This window comes from Acipenser ruthenus, chromosome 41 (genome assembly GCF_902713425.1).
Source record: "Acipenser ruthenus chromosome 41, fAciRut3.2 maternal haplotype, whole genome shotgun sequence".
Classification (NCBI taxonomy): Eukaryota; Metazoa; Chordata; class Actinopteri; order Acipenseriformes; family Acipenseridae; genus Acipenser; species Acipenser ruthenus.
The window spans coordinates 4664801-4686551 of NC_081229.1; the positions used below are offsets into that span (position 1 = coordinate 4664801).

A 21751-nucleotide genomic window follows, 5' to 3' on the forward strand; every position below is an offset into this window, starting at 1 on the left:
TGGTTTTCAAGTTCTAGGAAGAATGAGAACAGTGGGAAATCCCAGATTCCGACAGTATGAGGAACGTTATGCAAATGAAGTGGGTGCCTAATTAAAATACCCCTCTGTGGAAAAATCTAAAGGGTTGATGTGGTTGGGTTGAGTATTTTCTGTGTAAAGCTGTTTCAAAGAGTCCCAATGTAGATGGGAACCTATTTCAAACAGGCTCCGTGCTAAAATAAAAAGAGGTCTGATGTGGGTGGAGTATCTATAATGAGTGTCCAATGTGCTTCAAAGGATTGCTGAGAAGCCTTTAGACCGAACAGACTCAATCTGACCACACCAGCCCTTTTGATTTTTGCACAGTGGGTATGTTAACCCCTATACATAGACCTAATATCTTAAAAGTTAATTATTATTTAAATAAACTGAATAGTCTCAATTGGAAGCTTGCATATATATATATATATATATATATATATATATATATCAACCGGAACTTGAATCAAAGGGGGATTAATAGCCTAGTATTTATTACAGCATGTAAGTCTGATGTCAGTTTGAATCACAAAGGATGTATATACTGTATTGAATACTAATTGTTAAGGTCTTTAATAATTAGGATACAATTTTAGAGATTCCTTACACATATAGTAGCAAGCCATATTTGATATGAAATCCATTACCAATAGAATTATCAAAAATGTATTATACAGTACAAGATTATCAAATTCACAGGCCACTGCATGCATCCAAAATGCAAAATAAATATTGTAATTGTATGTTATGTATATTCAAACGATGTTATACTGGTCATATCAATGTTAAACTTTGTACATGTGTAACAGGGGAGATCTGTGCTGACTATCTGGCACATACGTGGTACTGCAGGAAGAGGGCAGCAGTCTCGTAGTATCCTCCTGTCAGTCATGGCGATGACACAGAGAGGTGGGGAAGAGGGTGTGTGTGCTTTCCCTCTCTCTGAGTGGCTGAGAGGCGGGCCTTGGGAGATTGCTTGGCCCATAAGAACTGCGCTTGGTTGTGCATTCGGGTGGCCATGTTGGGGAATATACAGTGACGCTGGCAGAAGATGCCAGTGTGAAACAAGGACCAGGCAAGTCCGGCTGAGGGATACAGCCTGCCTTAAAATAATTTACAAAGTAAAAGAAATAATTACGTACCCGAGGGGATGTGTGTAGGTTTACGGGGAACTCCGGCCACCCCAGTGTATAGAACAGGAGGCCCGTACTGACCGGCTTAGCGGCAGTGGGGGCACTGCATAAGCAGCACCTTTATTTTGTAGTTTTATTACTGTGTTTTATTTTCTCTTTTTATTTCATCTTTTGTTTTCATTATTATTTTGAGCACCTGTGAGTGTGAGAGTATTTCTACTGTTTACCAGTATTGGTATTCCTGTGGTCCTGTGTACCGTTGCCGGTACTCAGGCCACAGACAACAGCGCCCTCTGTGGCTAAATACAAAACAGCAAAAATAATAAAACTGGGCACCAATTCGGTGTTTCCAAATAAAACCTCTGTCTCCCGTGTATGTCAGTGAATTGCACACCACCCTTCCACAGTATGATTATACTCTCTTTAAAACACACACACACACACACACACACACACACATATATATATATATATATATATATATATATATATATATATATATATATATATATATATATAAAATAAATAAGAAAAAATGTATTTAGGCTACAGTAAAATTCAAACATTTGTCCTGGGGGATAAAAACTTTGAAAAATTCTTAGTGATACCCTAGTTTTTTTGTTAAATTAAGAAACATCAAGAAACAAAATACTGGGTTCACCAGTTAAAATCTTTATTTTATAATAGCACAAAATACACTCAGAAATATATTATATAAATAATGAGATTGTACCCACTTAACCTGTAACATATTTTCTATTTTTGTATAGTTAAAGTTGTAGCATCATACTAATATCTATCTATCTATCTTTCAAACATTTAAACAGGTTAGCATTAGGTGCAATCTGCTTCATCAGAAACCAGGCCCTGTTGGCTGTCCAGTTTGGGTATATTCCCTAGAGGCAGGTAGTTTCAGCTGCAGGCAGGCAGACATGCACACAAGCTTCCTCCCTCCCTCTTTGTGTCACTCTAATGTTTTCTAAACAGACACACTCCTGCGACTACCTGCAGCAGCAGGGGGGTATGAATGCCTGCTCTGCTGTAGCTCAATGAAGCAACACAAAAGTGCAAACAAGGAAAATAAAAGTTTTCTTTTGATTTTGTTATGCTGGTGCTGATGACAATATCCAGGACCCAACTACAGACACAACTTCTTAAATAACTAAAAACTACTTAAATATTAAAAAAATATTTTTTAAGAAAAAAAAATGCTTAAAAGTAACAAGTAACAACATGTAGAAGACAATATACAGTATCCCTTTAACAGTATTATATAGTATTGTCTACATAGGACCTGAAGTATTTTTGGTGTACTACTCATATAGTAAAGCTATGGGTTCTGTGAAGACAGTGGCTCTCAGAGTGGGGGTTGGGACCCCCTGGGGGGTCACAGGAAGGTTTCAAACGACCACATCTGCAGTGGCTGAAGTGCATTGCAGCACACATGGCATTGCCAAACTGTGTCACATACCAGACTTCTATTACTCATACATTTCATGTTTATATAATAAAAAGTAGGTCTAGCTATTTCTATAAATGTATTAATAAATGTTGCTTTCCCAGACTAAAGTGACTTTAAATGGGGGTTCCAACTATAGAAAGTTTAAGAACCACTGCAATAAAACCTTTTAGGAGAGGTTTTTATCTTTGAAACAGATAAAGGGGAGCTTTTCATAGCAGCACAGATCATTCCACTCAGCCCCCCCATCCTCCCCCAGCACCATCTCCCCGCAGTGCTCATAGTAAGGATTGTTGGGCTCCCCAGGGGCCCAGTTAGTGTAGTTTAGGGGGGCCCTCTTATCCTTACCAGCAACCCAGTACCATTTATCATACACCACGGTTCTGTGCAGGCCGATCCAGAATCGCGATGCAGTGCTGTTCCTGACGAGCTCCGACACTCTGTTCTGTGCAGCCAGGCTTGTGAGGCTCACTAGGTCAGTGTAGTGATCCCTGCAGTACTGCCAAGCCTCCGGCCAGACCATACTGTCAGAGATCAGGTGGAGCTCCTCAGGGACTGGAGTGCCTGGTAAAAAATATAACAATGATAATAATAAATAAAACTAATAATGAATACAGTCACTAATAGAAATCAGCAGTTAACATACATTTTAAAATCAGAAGTTATCTTCTCAGGCATGCTGTTTCACTGCACCCTGCGACACGGTACCCACCTGTTCCTGCGGGTGAAGTGCCAGGGAGCCAGGATGGCCAGGTGGTTGGAGAGCTCTGAGAGTCAGACTGAACAGTGGTGGTGTCCTGTGGATCTGTGGTTCAATATTTAACAAAAATAACAAAAAACAATTAGAAAGCTTAGTACTAAAAGAGCATGTGTCTCTCCTGTGTATACCAATGAGGGGTAGCTGCTTCCTGCTCATAGACTTTTAATAACAGGGCTGGTTTCTGGATCTTCAGGTTCATAGAGACCATCCCCTAACACACCAATAATCACACATTTATGATTCCCTCCATAATTGTTTGGTCGTCTATTAACCGAGTTGTGAAATGTGTAGATACCCCTCTAGTGTGACCACTTCCAGGGCTCATTGAACAGACCTATCCAGAAGGGCTTGCTCTGCGCTTTCATAAGAACATAAGAACATAAGAAAGTTTACAAACGAGAGGAGGCCATTCAGCCCATCTTGCTTGTTTGGTTGTTAGTAGCTTATTGATCCCAGAATCTCATCAAGCAGCTTCTTGAAGGATCCCAGGGTGTCAGCTTCAACAACATTATTGGGGAGTTGGTTCCAAACCCTCACAATTCTCTGTGTAAAAAAGTGCCTCTATGTTCTGAATGCCCCTTTATCTAATTTCCATTTGTGACCCCTGGTCCTTGTTTCTTTTTTCAGGTCAAAGAAGTCCCCTGAGTTGACACTGTCTATACCTTTTAGGATTTTGAATGTTTGAATCAGATCGCCGCGTAGTCTTCTTTGTTCAAGACTGAATAGATTCAATTCTTTTAGCCTGTCTGCATACGACATGCCTTTTAAACCCGGGATAATTCTGGTTGCTCTTCTTTGCACTCTTTCTAGAACAGCAATATCCTTTTTGTAACGAGGTGACCAGAACTGAACACAATATTCTAGGTGAGGTCTTACTAATGCATTGTAGAGTTTTAACATTACTTCCCTTGATTTAAATTCAACACTTCTCACAATATATCCAAGCATCTTGTTAGCCTTTTTTATAGCTTCCCCACATTGTCTAGATGAAGACATTTTATAGCTTCCCCACATTGTCTAGATGAAGGCATTTCATTTTCACTGGCGCTCCTTATACTGACAAGGTCAGTGTGGTGGATTTTGTGAGGGTGTGACGTCACGCCAGAGAGGTCTATTACCCAGCCTGCACAGCTGAAGTGGTGTGAGTAGACCTATGGGCAGCAGGGCATACAAAGCCTTGTGTACACATTGACTCCACAGGGGAGAGGCATTTTAATTCTGTCTCCAGGGATAGGAGAGAAAATTCAAACTATACACCTCCCTCTTGAGTCAAACAAGAGTTCCGTACCGTAATTCTTGGAGAGCCTGGAGCACAAGTCATCCCCCGTGCCATATATGTTCCATCTGCTATAGAACCCTGATCCTATATACAGCACGATATAGTTTTCAACGAGGTGTCTGGAGTTGAAAAATAGGTCGGCTCCCTGGATTGCAAGTACATGGTTATCCCTGCATTGCCACTGCTGCAGTTCATTCTTCTCATCACAGGGGTAGAGCAGGACTTTAACCCCGTCTGTCTTACTCGCCACTCCCAGACATAATTTCAATGAGACGCTCTGCAGTCTGTATTCAGAGACCCATCTGAACTGCTGTGATTTGACATCGGGATTGCAAGGACTGTTCACTACAGAGCTGGAATTAAGAGCATTGACGCAGGTGTTCTGATACGGACTGTATATCAAAAAGGAACCAGTGTCTGAAATAAATACAAGCAGAGGGTTGATTAATGATAGGAAAGGAGTCAGTGAATTACATTGAGGTTCTGGTGGCACTGATTTGTAGTAGGGAACATATTAAGAGCTAAACAGCAATATCTAACACCCAATATATGACTGCGATTCCATGACACATGCAATAATATTTACAAATGATCCATATCTGTGCATACTGTAGCATGAGTCGAGTTATACAAGTTTCAAACTGTGACATTTCAAAATATAACATGAAATATTGTCCTACTATTTGGGTTCCGGTAGACTTTTGCAATATCATTCTGTAATTTCTTTGATTACATGATGTTAAATAAAAGATCTAAAATATGTTCATATAAAACAATGCAGAGCACAACCAAAAACTGAACAATGAATATGCAAATTTACCATGGTGAACTTTTATAAAGGGGTTACTATAGAATCAGATGGATTAAGCCATTAGGTCCCTCCTCACAGACAAGTGTAAAAACACTAAGATGAACAAAAACACAGACAACAGGGACCCTTACCATCAAAGCAGATAAAGGAACGATGACTTTTGCAGTCAATATCTGCCCATTTGCCATCCTTAAGCATCACCACACATTTCTCTTTGTCTTGATAATCATCCGGTTGGTCATATCTCCAGTTGTGAAATGTGTAGTTATCCCCCTGGTGTGACCACTTCCACAGGTTATTGAACAGACCTATCCAGAAGGGCTTGCCCTGCGCTTTCTTCACTAGGTCTTCATTTTCACTGGCACTCTTTATACTGACGAGGTCGGTGTGGTGTTCTCTACAGTACTGCTGAGCTTCAGTCCAGGTTTTCAGTTCTTCAATCAGGGTGTATCTCTCAGTAATGTTGCTGGTCTCTGTAAACACAAACAAACAGCAGATCAATGAGGTGTGTGTTGTGGAGGTCTGGTGGCTCCTAGCCCAAAACAAACTGTGTGTTGTCCTTAATAAACAGATTTTCTGTGTTCATTTAAACACATGGGTCAAAATTCTCTGAAAGTCGTAATGCCCCAAATTGGTCCAATTATCACTCATGAAGTTTACTGGAAATTTAAAAAATAGTACATAACAATCAGACCAAATGAATCTAATTAAGCACTTTATGGGATTATTCAATGTTTATTTCTTAACTGGACCTTTATAAATGTATATAAAGGTGGACACAGCGCACACCATGCGATTTGTCCTGTGATAAAACGGTACTTTCACTGCAATACTAACTTCCACACCAGAGGTGACAGGCACGCATGACATAAAGATAATAAAAATGTAGAACACATAACAGCATACATGCCAACAGTCCCTATATGGTTGGGACTGTCCTTATTTACCAGCAAATGTCCTGAATAAAGAATAAAGTCCTGATATTTACCTTGGAAAAATTCTCATTTATTCTGCGCAGTAGAGTTAGTGAAAACCACATGTTCTGTTCTTTGTGCGGCTGACAAATCTGCTGATCACTAACTTATACAAAGATAAGAATGCTTCATTATGCCTATTTTTACTATCATGATGGTCATGTTGTGCTTATGTGTGTTTTTATGCATATGACTCCCCACAGTTTGAAATCCACATAAACTCTGGTTTACTATTGTATTATTAATAAGCGAGGGGAGGGGGTCTTTTATTGATGTGGCATATCAGTAATCAAAATCAAATAGTCTTTACCTGTGTAGCACATGAAAGCTTTTTTCTGATAGCAGAATTGATCTTCCCACTCTCCCTGTGAATTGATTGAAGCGCAGTAGAGGAGTGAAGCCCAGTTGGAGATGACACTATCACAATACAGCCCGATCCAGACAGCATCGTTGACAGAATATCGTGTCATATTTAAGAGGTGCTCTGTTTCATTCTGGCTTTGAACAGTAACCAGGTCAGTGTGGTTCTCTCTACAGTAGCTCTGAGCTTCTGACCAGGTCAACTCAAAATTCACAAAGAAGAGTCGTCTGATGTCGTTGGAAGCAGGAACACAAAGCCCTGAAAAGGAAACATTGAGGGACACTGCAGCTTTAAGAACTGCATGAACTTTTCTGAGATGGAAAATATTAACGCAAACAGTAATAAAAACAGAAATAGGGAAAACCCACCTGCAAGCAGAAAGATGAGCAACTCCCTCTCCCCCATCACAGCAGACTCTGCATTAGAAAGAGAAGACTTCCTATTGATCACCTTAATATAGGTTAAGCATCAAGTTGTTTATTGCAATATTATTATTATAGGTTTATTTAGCAGACACCTTTATCCAAGGGGACTTATACAGAGATTAGGGTGTGTGAACTATGCCATGCTAACCCTATTGTTTACTCAGAGATTAAACAGCTTTATTAGTAATAACTACAATTCATTAAAAAAATCCCACCCCCCTCAATAAAAACATAAATAAATACATACATATTATTATTAGTAGTAGTAGTAGTAGTAGTAGTAGTCGTAGTCGTAGTCGTAGTAGTATTTTTCGTAGTAGGCCAGTAGTAGTCGTTGTAGTAGTGTTGATTATGTGACTAAATTATTTTAATATACACTATGTATATGTTTGTATAATACTTGTTAAATATCGTGCCTTAATTTGTGTAAATAACTAAATAGTATTGAGTTCGCCATTTGCTTTAATGATAGTAGAGTTATTATAGATGACGTAAGTTGTTGCTTGGTAAAAACTCAAGCCTTGAGTACAGTGAGCTAGAGGGGAGAGTTGAGACAAGCGAATTTAGAAATGTGATTAACTTGACATCATTAAAGAATATTTTAATAGTCCAATCCAACACATTTATATGTTTAAAATAAAAATAAAAAACAGTGTTTTATGGTTAAGTCTCAACTTGCGATTTAAAGCAGCGGCTACGTGTTCTCCTCTCAATATGAAAGCTCTGTTTCGACGGATTGATGTAAGTCTGTTATGAATAGCTTGTAACTTCAAATCAAGTTTATTATGGAGACAAACTTATTTATAATGACAAATATTATGCTGAATATACAGCTTACACAACTCCTTTTTTACGTTGAGATTTAAAAAATCATCGAGTGTAGACGTCTTTTTTTAACTATATTTATAATTGTGACACGAAAACACAAAACTGTAAATAGAGTGCTTTACTCAGTCACTGATTTGATGCATCTGCATTCACCAAACATGAATAGGTTAAATAGGCCTACATGTATTTTACTGTGGTAACCCTGTGGTACACTTTTAGTATTGTATTAAAAGTAATGATTTGGCTGCCCTACCCGAGTATGCATAAAGACCCAGTAATGAACGCGGCACAGCCTTCTGTGTTACACTGTTGAAATGTATGGATTAGTTTGGAGGCGCTCCTGTTTTGATTATTCAAAGAGAACAGATTTGAATTGTTCCTCAGCTGGTTCAGCGAGGCTATGCAAACCATACACGTCAACCCCACTGCCTACAAACCAACACCTTGTCTTGCTGTTACATCATAAAACTAAACTGAAAATAAGTATATATCATAAAAAAAAAAAAAAAAAAAAAGCATTTCTACTTTTGACATTTTAAACCTAAATCATGGCTATCCGTAATCAGTATATTCTAAAATATCTCTTATACTTCATGGGTAACAGAACCAACATAATACATTGTAATTTAATCAAAAAGACGTTCATTTTATTCGATATAGGCAGTCAACTCCTTTTTAAGAAGAAACTGTCACGGTGGTCCACTATGTTATATAAAAAAAAAATTATAATAATATGTGCTACATTGTCTTGTGAGGAAACTGCTGTCACAAAAACAATATTAAAACCCGATTTGGGCACTGCACCTTTAAATATAAGTTTTATTCAGAAAGCTATTGTTTAATGCGCATATAGACATAGAGAGATATTTTAGTAAAGTCTTACCCAACTACTCAAAGCAGCGGCAGTGTTCTCCTCTCCGGTTTGAAACGCACTGACAATATGACAGCCCATGAAATGATGTGCTGAGTATGATGGGAGGAGACAAAGAGCACTCCCACTAATACGAGAAGCAGTGAAAGCCACTCATGAAAAATGTATGATAATATAAAATATGCTATGATAGATAGATTTTTTTTTTTGAATTTTAACTACATTTATAATTTAGCGGCATCAAAATACTAAACTTTAAATCGAGTAAGTAAGCAACATATGTCCAATGCGCTGAATCCGTTACGGGTACATTGGGTTTACTTGGAATGCATGCTTTAGGCAGACACTGAGATGCACTTTTGTATTAAAAATAATTGTTTAGTTCCCTTACCTGAGTTTGCATAAAGACCCAGTAATGAACGCGGCACAGCCTCCTGTTTTGATTATTCAAAGAGAACAGATTTGAATTGTTCCTCAGCTGGTTCAGCGAGGCTATGCAAACCATACACGTCAACACCACTGCCTACAAACTAGCACCTTGTTGTGCTGCTACATCATTATATATAAAACAAGACTATATATATATATATATATATATATAGTCAATATATAGAAAATTAATTAAAAATAAAAACTGAAATAGCTTGGTTGGATAAGTGTCCACCCACCTTGTAATAGCAATCCTAAATTAGCTCAGGTGTAACCAATCACCTTCAAAATCACACACCAAGTTAAGTGGCCTCCACCTGTGTTAAATTGTAGTGATTCACATGATTTCAGGATAAATTGGTATCTAGATAATACATAGCCAATGTTTCAAGATATGTCTTCTGTTTCATCTCTGGGCATATTAATCAGTGTTTCAACCTTGCTTTCAGACAGTGTTCTGCAGGCTGTATTCTATGATTCTCTCAATAAAGTCGTATTTTATGTGGTGTCTGGACAAATTCACGTACAGATCTTTTTCAATTTCCATATTACATCCGATCTCTGATGACATATCCCTTAGATTTATTCTACCAAGCGTGAGAAACTCCCATTTCTCATTTTAAACACTTGATTGAGGAGTTCAGAGCCACTGCACCTCCACAACTAACCTCTTTGATTTGTGTTTACAGAGACCAGCAACATCACTGTGAGATACACCCTGATTGAAGAACTGAAAACCTGGACTGAAGCTCAGCAGTACTGTAGAGAACACCACACCGACCTCGTCAGCATAAAGAACGCCAGTGAAAATGAAGACCTAGTGAAGAAAGTGCAGGGCAAGCCCTTCTGGATAGGAAACCAGCCCTGTTATTAAGAGTCTATGAGCAGGGAGCAGCTACCCCTCATTGGTATACACAGGAGAGACGCATGCTCTTTTAGTACTAAGCTTTTCTAATTATTTTATTTTGTTAAATACTGAAGCACAGATCCACAGGACACCACCTCTGTTCAGTCTGCCTTTCAGAGCTCTCCAACCACCGGCCAGCCGCTTCCCAAACACCAGATGGAGGAGAACAATCCCAGCAGCCTTCCACGATGGGCGGCACCTCTCCTCGAGCCAGCTCCCCTGGGCACTCCAGCTCCTGGCTCCCTGGCACTTCACCCGCAGTAACAGGTGGGTACCATGTCACAGGGTGCAGTGAAACAGCTTGTCTGAGGAGAGTAACTCCTCCTCTGATGAGAAAATACTTTGAGCAGTCCAAAGATGGAATGTTGACACTAATAAAGATAGCAACCATATTTATATTGCCCTAGTGGTGACAGCAGCATACACACGGTTTTAATGAATACATTTCTTATTTCTTTACAGCTCCAAATTCCACAAGCCCACCTTCAACACATGGCTCTGAAGGTACATGCAGTCTGTAGAGTGGAGTTCATCTGAATGTCCTCATGTGTTCGTGTGAGAGTTCTGTGCGACTATTCAGCAACAATAACTAGGAAGGCAGTCTCTGCAGCCTTGAATGAAGTCCAAGATTCTAAGATTAATGCGGATTAGGGCTGTGAAGCCAGCTGTTTATTTAATAAGTCATATTTCAACCTGCAGTAGAAAGAGAAACACGCCAGTGATAATATTTGTGACGACAATGACCTATAACCCAAACCACACTGCTAGCATGAAGAAATTCAGACTAAATGCAGCTGTAGCAACACAACAGCCTTTAAGATTACATGTCAGTATTGCTGCAAACTCCAACCAAGGAATCATGCCTGGCACATGAATAGCACTTATATAAAAGAATATATTAATGTTGCAGCTGGCTCTGTTACTATTTTGCCTGATTTAAGTATAAGTTGGGAGTCCATCAGAAACTTAAAACAAAGAGTAGGCAAGGCATTTTCAGCACAGTTCAGACTCCGATCAGTACAAATCAGCTGTTTGGATTGGTGACATCTCTTCCTCACAATGAGTCTTCAATGCTGGATATGCAGCTATTTAAATTGCAACACTATGAATAAACTGCGGCGCCCTGGTACCTGTGCTGTAGGTCAAGTGATTGAGGCTGGACCATTGGAGTCAGTTTGAACTGATTAGCTACCAGGAAGTAGAAACAGCTTGGTTTAAATGATTGCTTTCTTTAATTACAACGTTATCTTTTAAACAATCTGCTATTCCAATTTGAAATATGAAACACAAGCTAAGAACCAACTGATCTTCAACAGGAGGGAAGTGGCCGTGATGATAATACTGGGGAGAATAGGATTGGGTAGCAGTCCTTTAATAGTGAATATATTGTTAAGAGGGGAAGCAGAGGGTGAAAGGGTCTGTTTTCCTACTTTTGAAGCATTTCTTTTTAAAATATTAAAGTCGTTTTCACATATTTAAGGTGGGGTGTCTCTCGTTGGGTCCTGTGTAATGTTAACAGCACCAGTATAACTGAAACCCCTCGTTTGCACGTTTGTTTTGCTTCCTTGAGCTACAGCATCCATATCTACCCCCTACTGCTGCAGGTAGTCGCAGCAGTGTTCCTGTTTAGGGCACAGTAGAGTGACAGAAAAAATGGCCAGAAGGAATGAGGGAGGAGCTTGTGTGCCCGCCTACTTGCAGCTGACTACAGGCAATGTAAACAAACTGGACAGCGAACAGGGCCTGGTTTCTGATGAAGCAGATTGCACCTAATGCTAATCTGTTGAAGCATGTAGGAAACAGACGCACTGTAATTATATTTTTGTATGCTGTACCTTACCTCATTATTTATATTCTGTATTACAGTGTGTATTTTTTTGCAATTCTAAAGTAAATAAAGATTTGATTTTATTTCCATGTGGATAATTGTTTAAAAATAATGTATTTCTTAACGTCTCGCTCAGAAATAGCTCCTAGATAGCGATAGTGTATTTTTTATTTGTATGGTTCCTGCACACAAACTCTTATCCACACCCCCATATCCAATCAAAACGTGAGACAATTCTATTGTGACCTCATACCAGCTGAGCACGATGTTACCTGTTGCCAGAGAGACGGTTTCTATGGTGTCGACGCTTAGCGCCACATAGACAGACAGAGCCAGCTAGCTAGAGATAATTGCAATAATGCAATAATGCAATAATTATTAGGGTGAAATGTTTAGTTAAACCGGTAGAATCAAACTTAACCGTTGCGGATTAAAAGAGAGAAAACTAAAGATTTAATACTAGAATTTGAAAATGCGGCGCGCCTTTGTTGTTTTTTAATTGCAGAAACAACTGTGAAATACCAGAAGCAAAAAAACAAAAATGTTACTGTGAAATACCAGAAGCAAAAAAACAAAAATGTTATAACGTGCTAATGTAATATTACAATACGTGATCAAGGCGCGACAGCAATCATTTATTTAAAAGTATTTTTTGTTATTAGTACGGAATGCTAAAATTATTAAGTAATAGTGAATATGCATAACTAGCGATTTCATGCTATTAATCTTGTAATATCGTTTATTTAACGTACTGTCTGTATTGCATATCATTTATGGTGACATACGAATTTAATTGACTATTTAATTCAACTACCAACTAAGATCACTTCCCCCCGGATATTTTACGTAAGTTATCGAGCCTAATCATTGCTTTCTTCTTGGTTTTAATGATATTGTTTTAGCTTTGCTTCTATTATTATAGAAAACTAAATGAATACGTATAATTCCAATATTAAATGAAAATGTCTGATAAACATTTGCTTGAAATCAGGAATGAGAATCATTTATAATTGTACAATATAGACCAACTATACACATCCGGTAACAATCAATTCAAGATAAATAAATAAATAAATAAATAAAATAAATATTAAATAAACATTCAGAAATTACAAAAAAAAAATGCAAAATGTTCCAATAATAAACTTTACATAAGTGCTGAACTAACCATATAAAGTAATTCAAATGTAGTACAAGAATAAATATTTTTAATCAAAATGTCGTTCAAAAATATTCCGTTGGCGACGGTTACAATTGGCCCCGAATCGTGGCGTGATGTAACCGTAAACGCCATCAGACTGTCCGACCGGTTAGTGAAGACTTTAGCCCCGTGCAGGTCAGGGGCCAGGAATGGCAGTTCTAGCGGCAGCCCGGTCATTCAACTCGGCGAAGAACCAGGAAACACCGCGGCTCGGGATCAGCAACTCGGGCCTCGTAATAGCGATCTCAATCTACCCCGTGGAAAGTGTACCAACGGATCTGAAGCTGAAAGCGGGATGGAAAAAACAGGACCTGGCAAATATAGACCTGTTTCTGCACCGCATCATAACTTACATGTAAGTGTTTGTAAATTGCCTGGCTTCTATTTAACATATTGTGAAATGTTCAGCAGTCACTTCCCTCTACAGGGGTCTCCAAACCTGGTCCTGGAGTGCCGAGGTCCTTCCTGGTTTTTGTTCAAGCTGTACACTAATTAATTGGAACAATTAAGATTCTACTAAGCACTTAATTGTTCCAATTAAGTAATTTAGTGTACAGCTTGAACAAAAACCAGGGGGACACCGGCCCTCCAGGACCAGGTTTGGAGACCCCTGCTTTAAGGTCCTGGGGACCCACTGTGTCTTTTGGTTTTCATTCCAACTGAGTTTACAGTTACTTAATTAAACCCTTAATTGAACTAAATGTGCTTAATTAGACCTTTTTAATTGTTCTCAGTTCCTAAAAAGTTGTAGATTTCAAGTTACTTATGAAATTGTATAGCTAACTTGAAATTTCCAACTGTTTAAAAGCTGAAAACAATTTAAAAAGGCTACAGACTCGTGATTCATGCTTTAATGAGATGCGTGATCAGTTCATTCAGAGCACATTTATCAAGGTGTCTTACTAAACCTGAACAAGAGAAGTTTAGTAACCCAGGGCTGGGTGCTCGAGTCTGATGCTCTTGGTGTGTTTCCAGGTGTCGTTGAAAGCAGGGGACGCCCCCCCTTCCTTCCTGCGGGTTCACCTAGCGGAACGCAGCTCCCACCTCGCCCGCTCTTACACCAGGGCCGTCCGCTCGCTGGTCACTGAGCTGAGGCTGCAGGCCGTCCACACCAACGACGACACCAAGAGGCTGCTGCGCAGTCGAGAGACCCTGGAGAAGAGCCTGGCGGACCTGCGCAAAGACCTGCTGCTCAACAAGAGCAGCGTGGACACGAGGAGGCTCCGACCGGCCCCCAGGGAGAGGGTGAGTCCGGGGCAGGGCAAGGACAAGGACTCTGAGCTTCTGGGTGTTTACCTGGAAATGCAGAGATGACACGTTTCTGTGGAAATAGGAGTGCTATATCAGATTGAGGGTGGGCTGTACCAGGCACCTGCAATGTCTCACTCCATTACTAAATTAAATTCTGGTATATATATATATATATATATATATATATATATATATATATATATATATAGCTCAAAGAGCCAGCTGCCCTATATATATGTATAATATAGATCTCAGATAGTTTGTATTAAATGGAAATAACTGATGCAACACTTTTCGTACAGAAATAAAAGCAACAAGAGCCATTAAATACAAACCTGTGCTATATGCGTGACGCGTGACCTATATTTTTGGAAAAAAAGTGGTAATGGGAGAGGGGCCCACATATTTTTTCTACTGGTCTAATGGCTCCGGTAGGTGATCACAGTATACAAATAGATGTATGAAATACAAAAAGAATGATTGAATGTTTCTTTTCCTGGCTAGGTGCGTGACGGTGCAGACTATCTTCTGGAAGCAGAGAGAAAGCTGTTGATTGAGCTGAAATCAGAACTGGAAATACGACTCAAAATGACAAGACACCAGCTTGAGGTAAGAAGCATGCCTGGTCTGCCTGCCTGCCTGCCTGTTCAATTGTTTGTGATTTCCTGTCTTTTTTAAAAGCCCCATACTAATCAACCTGGTTCTTTCAGTATTATCAGATGTTCTCAACTACTACTGCTGCTACCCAACACACATTACACAGTATACACACAAACACAATCTGTGTCGAGCACAGTTAGGGATTCAAAACTCCACATGTTATCCGTGCATAGAGCATACAGCATAATTCTTTAAAAAGCAGCTTTTGCTATTTAGAATAAGCTATTACTATATGTAGTGTATAGGGTGCCTCCTATCATAACAGTAATCATTTTGCACAGTTTGATCCTCTACAGCAGAATGGCACATCTCTTATAAAAACAAAGTCACTTTTCAAAAAGACACATGATAACTAACTTCATAGTTGCAGTGTCTTATACTGAAAAATAAATACAAGTTTGCAGAGGGATCTATATTAGTATTTTGAAGATTAGTTTACTGCTGTTTTTGAGTAGGGTTATCTAGTCTGTAGTTCTAGAGTGGTCTGCAAGTTTCCAGTGGAAAGTTTGTATACAGATCTGCAGCGTTGAAAGACATTTAAGAATGAAATGTTTCTTGATATCTAATGTAAGGTTACTGGGATAGTTTGTAGTTTTGGTCCATTAAGATTGGCCTTGAACACTAATGCTGTCTGGTTAGATGCTGTGCTCCTGTCGGAAGAGGCTGCTGGATTGCGCTGCAGAGAGGTCCAGGGTTCTAGACCTCTTCCCCAACTCTTTTGCGGACTGGACGCGGAGCCACAGCTGCAGCCCTACCTCTCCGACCTCCTCCTCTTCCCCTTCTCAGAGCAGAGAGCTCCTGAAGGCCAGTCCTGCAACACCCTGCACTCCAGGTACACACTCAAGGGCAGCTTTCGATTGCTAAAACTCTTATTGTATGCTGTCGTACACGATGAAATGGTTGCAGAAATGTATGTGCTGCCCTGCTCTTCCATTCGCTATGAAGGTCTCAGATCAGGTCAGTGACAATAGGCTTATTCATAAGGAGCTGGCAAACCATGGTGTTTATTGCAGGGTTTTCAACGTCAGAACGCCACAAGAAGGGAGACTAGTTGAATTAGAGGGAGTCTGTAACAGTTTTATTGAACTTCATGGGGAAAGGCAGTTTTAAGGGCCCCCCCTGGTAAAGGCACAACTGCGTGGTGTGTAGGGTGAGTCGCAGAGGTAAGAGCAGGTTCCTGGCTGGGGATAGCATTGGCTCTGGCGTTAGGTTAGGGAGGCAAAACCGGCAGGAGCGACTGTTTCTCCTTATCGCACTACAGTGCCCCCTACTTGCGAGGCACCCAGTGCGCTCAAGAGCACACCCGCAGAGCTGGCCTTTGTCCTACAGGGGTCGTTAGCTTGCATCTGCTTCAGAGCTCCTGGGTGTAATGAAGCGATTGGCCTGGGGATCGGAGGACACACGCTAACTTTCTCCTGTGCTGTTGTGGGGAGTCACTGCAGTGAGGGAACATAATTGGGCATTCTAAATTGGAATGAAACATTTATATGTATATTAACATACAGTCAAGTGGTGTTTTGGGTCTACAGTACTGATCCTATGAAGCATTTAGAGTTCTCATAGTGCTCACGCATCAATCCCCTTTCCATGAAGCAAAAAGCTTACAAAGAACGATGTTGCTTACTGATAATACCAGTCCCTTGAAATCTGTATTCACATGAAAATTGACTGTGTATTTCAACCAAAAAGTGTGTGTCACTTACCAAAAAGAAGGTGACCTGACTGTTACTGAGGAGCTAGAACTGACAGAATCATATATCTCTCTTCCCCCCCTCTCTCACACCCCCCTCTCTCTCCCCTCTCGCACACTTCCCTCTCACACTCCTCTCTCATTCCCCTCTCTCCCCCTTTCTCACCCCCCCCTCTCCCCCTCTCTCTCACACCCCTCTCTCACACACCCCTCTCCCCTTTCTCACACCACCCTCTCTCCCCTCTCTCACACCCCCCTCTCACACCCCTCTCTCCCACTCCCTCGCTCCCCCCTCTCTCACTCCCCCCTCTCTCACACCCCCCTCTCCCCCTCTCTCACTCCCCCCTCTCTCACACCCCTCTCTCCCACTCCCTCGCTCCCCCTCTCTCACACCCCTCTCTCTCCTCTCTCAGAATGCCAGGAGGCCCTGCAGGCCGCTCGGACAGCTTGCCTCCAGTCCAGGGCTCTGTGTCGGGAGGTGAAGGAAGCGGTGGATCAGGCCGTGTCTCTGGGACGCGCCGCACACAAAGCCACCAACGACGGCCTCACACAGAAGATAGCTGAGACTGTTAACCTCACAGTACGGGAGCCCTGTGCTTTTTATTACACCCTGTTTATTTCCTGTGCTTTCCTCCTCTCCTAACCTCCTGTACTATTTAACTTTATTTATACACCATTCCATTGTAGAGATTTAGCGGTGTTGTTAAAGGTTTTGTAGCATTCACTGTACAGTCTCAAATTGTGAAAGAAATATGATATTGCAAAGATTTTTGTTTAAAACATCTGGTATTACACAAATAAAGTTTCCTTGCCTTCCCTTCCAGGAATTCTGTTACACGTCCTTTCACCTTTTGGGAATCAAGCGTATCCATTGGCTACAAAGCATGTCAGTCGTTGAGGGAAGCAGCTGGTTGGTTACTGACAGCTGGTGGGGACAGTTTCACTCTCCAGGTGAAATGACCATAAAAAGCACAAGCCCATCTTAAAGCAAGGCCTGCAAACCGAGCTTTCTTTTCACGCAGTTGTAGTTCTAGATACCGCGTGGATCCCATTCAAAACTGCCTGTTTGAGACTTGCAGGGTGGCACGTGTACGGTATGATGTTGTCACCTCCAATCGCTCCTCAGCGCATGAATGGAGTGCTCTGTGTGCTTGTGTGTTTCAGCAACACCTGCAGGTGAGCTCAGGGGAGTCCCGGGTTGCGATCCAGAGAATCCAGCGCTGGTACGATGAGAACGAGCACTCGGAGGGGCGGGTCCTGGTGAGTGCTGCTCCACGAGAACACACCCTTTATATAGAAAAGATTCAAGTGTAAGCAAGCTTGCTTATTGACCTACACATAATCCTAAAAAAATTTGACCCAAAGTGTCACTAAACAGCACTGGCAAATGTTATTTTGAATCAACACCATAATTGAGTTTCTATTGAAACGAAAGGTCAGAACAACTCTTAATAAGCAGCAATGCTTATTGTGGCCTCAATACAATTAAAAAAACAGGCCCATTGCTTCTTTATTTTTTAATAAATAAAAAGCTACAGTAGAATCCAATGCTTTATTATTTTGAATGAACACATCCTTACGAAGTTGCTCAGTTCTATAAAAAAAAAAGCCAATGTAGTACCTACAGGGCATGAATATGTTGTAACTGGGTTATTACAAATGGTTCCTACAGTAAATGTGTTACCTGCTTGTGGCAAAGTGGTAATGACGTGCAGGTGAGTGCAGTGCAGAATAATCACACAGACAACGTTGGTACAGGTGCAAGGGTGTTTATTTAATTTAATAAATGTCCAGAGCCTTAAGGCAAACCTGCAAATAATAATAGTGATAGAAGTGATACAGCGGCGTGTATCACTTCTATTTGTAATCCACGGGTTTGACCCGTAACCCCAAAAGTCCCGTTCAGACACCCACACAAAACACAAACACAAAGACAGTGCGTGATTCAAGTGCTAATGGTGCAAACAAAAGACAGTTCCTGTAGTGGAAAAAGGTGAATGGTGAAGTCCGGGTTTCTCGCTGGCCTGCGGCTGCAGCTCCGGATCGTGCTCAGTAATCTTTAGTGAAACAACACACAAGACACACAGTGTTAAGACACAGACACGAAACACTCACGGTTTATTTTCACAAAACGGGCACCTTCTCGGTTATTTAATTTAACCATATGCAAAGGAACAGATCACTCAAGCCATGCCCCCTATTTATACCCTCGCCCATGACCCCGAGGTTAACGAGCGCATCCGCTCCTCCAGTCCTCGGATGCCACGCCGCTTACCGTCTGGGTCACTGAGCTCGGGTGCCATAGCTCGGCTTCTTTCCGAACTGACCGACTTCCATCTACCCTACGGAATAAATTGTCGTGCCATTTCATTAAGGGTACTCTGTTCCTCGTGCACCGTGCCCTCACAGGTCGAGAGGGAGATCTAACACTAAGACTCATTCGATCTCTGTCACACTGCTGCAATAACATGGTACACAGTTATTGCCATGTTGTCACATGTTTATGTATAGCCTCTAATCTAAAGTGCTACCACAAATCTTACAACTGAGCAACTACAGTGTTCATTGAAAATAATGAAGCATTTGATTGTACTGGGACTGTAGCTTTTACTGGGGCATAGTTCTTGAATGATCAAGCTGCAGAGTTGAGTGCTATCTCATGCCTGTTTCTTCCTCCCTCACAGGGTCCAGTGTCCAGCGCTGACTTGCTCACTAGAGAGCGTCTTGACCGTCCGCAGGTCCAGGTCTATCAGAGACACGCCGGGACTCAGCTGCCAGAGGCCACTGCCATCGTACAGGTCAGCAGCCAGCTGGACTGACATACTGGATCATTTATTTACTTATTTTTATTTTATACATACAAGCAACCATGTTGCTCAAATCAAATCAAATGTTGGTGTTGCTTCCCAAACTCATCACAAGAGGAAAAGCTCATCTATAACAATAGTGAAATAAATCTCATCAGGAATTCTTATTGTCAGAACTCTATGCCAAGTAGATTACTGCGCATTGACAAAGTACTATACGTTGATATTACTGCAGAAACAGCATACAGAAACAAATCAGAGTCTATTATATAAACCGTACAAGACCCAGTGTTGTGTAAAACAAATGCTCTTTAAAAAGACACCTGCAAAAACCGAAGGCATTTCAATGAACAATGAACTTCCCTGTAATGAAAAAAAAACATCCGACTGCATCTCGTTAGCAGCAGCAATGAACTCCAGCAGCCCATCACAACTATCTGCAGGGAAGCTCGCACAAATGTAGAAGGTGAGACTTATAATCACTCTGAATCGTCTGGTTTTACAGACCCTGGTTAGCACTAATCTTGTACTAGCGTTTTGGAGATAACAGTAGGTAGTCCAAGATTAGCACTAAACGGGGTCTGTGAAACCAGCCATTATCCTCCCATTAATGACGCAAAAAGACCTTGTGGTGAACTAACTCGAAGCATGTTTTAATGGTCTTCAGTAGAGAAGCTATTGCTAAACGGAAACAATATAAAAACTGGAAAGCAAGTAACATGAATGACACGTGGGTGAGATTTTGTACACCCTAATTATTCTGCCTTCAAGTGATGTGTAATTCCCTCTCCCGCCACAGGGTTACGCTACCCTCCGGCAGTCTCTCCTGAACACCAGCCAGGACCTGGGCCTGCTGCACCGGACTCGTCTGCAGCTGGAGGAGAACATGCAGGGGAAGAGGGCAGCGGCCGGCCTGGACTCAGCTATCACCAGGCTGCGTCGGAGGAACTCTGACCACCGCTGGACCGTGCCCCACCTCAAATAAAGACCCGCTTCATTTAACAGCGTGTTCTGTGTGTTTAAAATAAGATGTGTGCTAATCAGGGGGGTTTTGATTGATCGAAACAGATTTGGAGGAATAGCCTCCCATTGAGAGCGTAGGACTCAAAGTATTGAAGTTACACTGTGGTAGAGTGTCTTACTCTGGCATTGCCTGTGCAGCGTGCTGTACTTTATCAGAAAGAATGCAGCTGGACCTTGACCACTGTGTTTAACACCTCTCTTTAAAACCTGTTTGCCACCAGGTAAGGCTACACCTAACAGTAGAGGATGTTATACATCTTCAATCTCTGTTCTAACTCAATAAATAACATTTAAAAAGTAGTCATGCATAGTCAATTGCAGTGTTAAAATAATTTCTGCTTAAAAAATATAATGAATGATTTCGTTTTTTTTTTCTATTCTGTTCTCTTGTGGGATACACGTTTGACGACCTCTTAAATTAATTATTCATGAGCTGCTCTTTCTCAGCCAGTCAAGGGGAGTGGGGAGGGGCTGAATTCTTAACCCCGCCTTTCTCAGATATCTTAAAGCATGCAGTGTTTCGAACCAGTATTATGAAGAGTGAAGGGTGCTGTGTATTTGAATATATTGAATCATGGATTGTTATTACAATCATATTATTATACTGAACTGTTTTTAAATGACATCATATTATGGGATTTTTTTTGCAATATAATAAACTAATTTGATTGATACTGATGTGTGTTTTGTTGTGTCTGTGTTTTATTTTGTAAGTGTATTTTTAAACAGAATGCCGACATTTACTCGTGAGCCTTCAAATTTCTCTTATAAGGATCGCAGTGTGTATCTGAAGTACGCTCCCCCTGCAACAATGCTAGTTTTCGGCACTCACTTCAATCAGCGAGCTAGCATTGTTGTAGGAGGAAGTATGATCTGGATACACTACAATGCTTAGAAGAAAACATATTTCTCCTGGTGAACGTTCATAATTAAAAGCTGAAGAAACTAAACATACACCACTGTTAATATATAGATGATATTTTGCTAATGATTGTAAACATTTAAAAAAAACGTAACGTGCACCGGGTAACCCGAT

General features: G+C 40.8%; 2 protein-coding genes across 6 annotated transcripts; one reads left to right on the top strand and one right to left on the bottom strand.

Annotated features, from left to right (window-relative positions):
- Positions 1 to 1802: 1802 nt before the first annotated feature.
- On the bottom strand, positions 1803 to 13731 carry LOC131709081 (macrophage mannose receptor 1-like). 4 transcript variants are annotated; one of them, XM_059010910.1, is made up of 7 exons: positions 13638 to 13731; positions 7164 to 7211; positions 6745 to 7053; positions 5592 to 5933; positions 4659 to 5066; positions 3323 to 3415; positions 1803 to 3174 (listed from the first exon to the last, which is right to left on the bottom strand). In XM_059010910.1, the coding sequence occupies exons 2-7, from the start codon at positions 7198 to 7200 to the stop codon at positions 2780 to 2782; spliced, it is 1584 nt and encodes a 527-aa protein (XP_058866893.1). In that variant the 5' UTR covers positions 7201 to 7211; positions 13638 to 13731; the 3' UTR covers positions 1803 to 2779. The 4 variants fall into 4 exon arrangements, with proteins under 4 accessions (XP_058866893.1, XP_058866891.1, XP_058866892.1 ...); XM_059010908.1 differs by lacking the exon at positions 13638 to 13731 and adding an exon at positions 9311 to 9490; XM_059010909.1 differs by lacking the exon at positions 13638 to 13731 and adding an exon at positions 8932 to 9122.
- Positions 12392 to 21389, top strand: LOC117433962 (coiled-coil domain-containing protein 105). Of its 2 annotated transcripts, XM_059010913.1 has the most exons (9): positions 12392 to 13439; positions 13482 to 13639; positions 14260 to 14529; positions 15040 to 15144; positions 15835 to 16027; positions 17299 to 17465; positions 18050 to 18145; positions 19570 to 19683; positions 20492 to 21389. In XM_059010913.1, the coding sequence occupies exons 1-9, from the start codon at positions 13301 to 13303 to the stop codon at positions 20675 to 20677; spliced, it is 1428 nt and encodes a 475-aa protein (XP_058866896.1). In that variant the 5' UTR covers positions 12392 to 13300; the 3' UTR covers positions 20678 to 21389. The 2 variants fall into 2 exon arrangements, with proteins under 2 accessions (XP_058866896.1, XP_058866895.1); XM_059010912.1 differs by having other exon boundaries at positions 12392 to 13639.
- Positions 21390 to 21751: the final 362 nt, after the last annotated feature.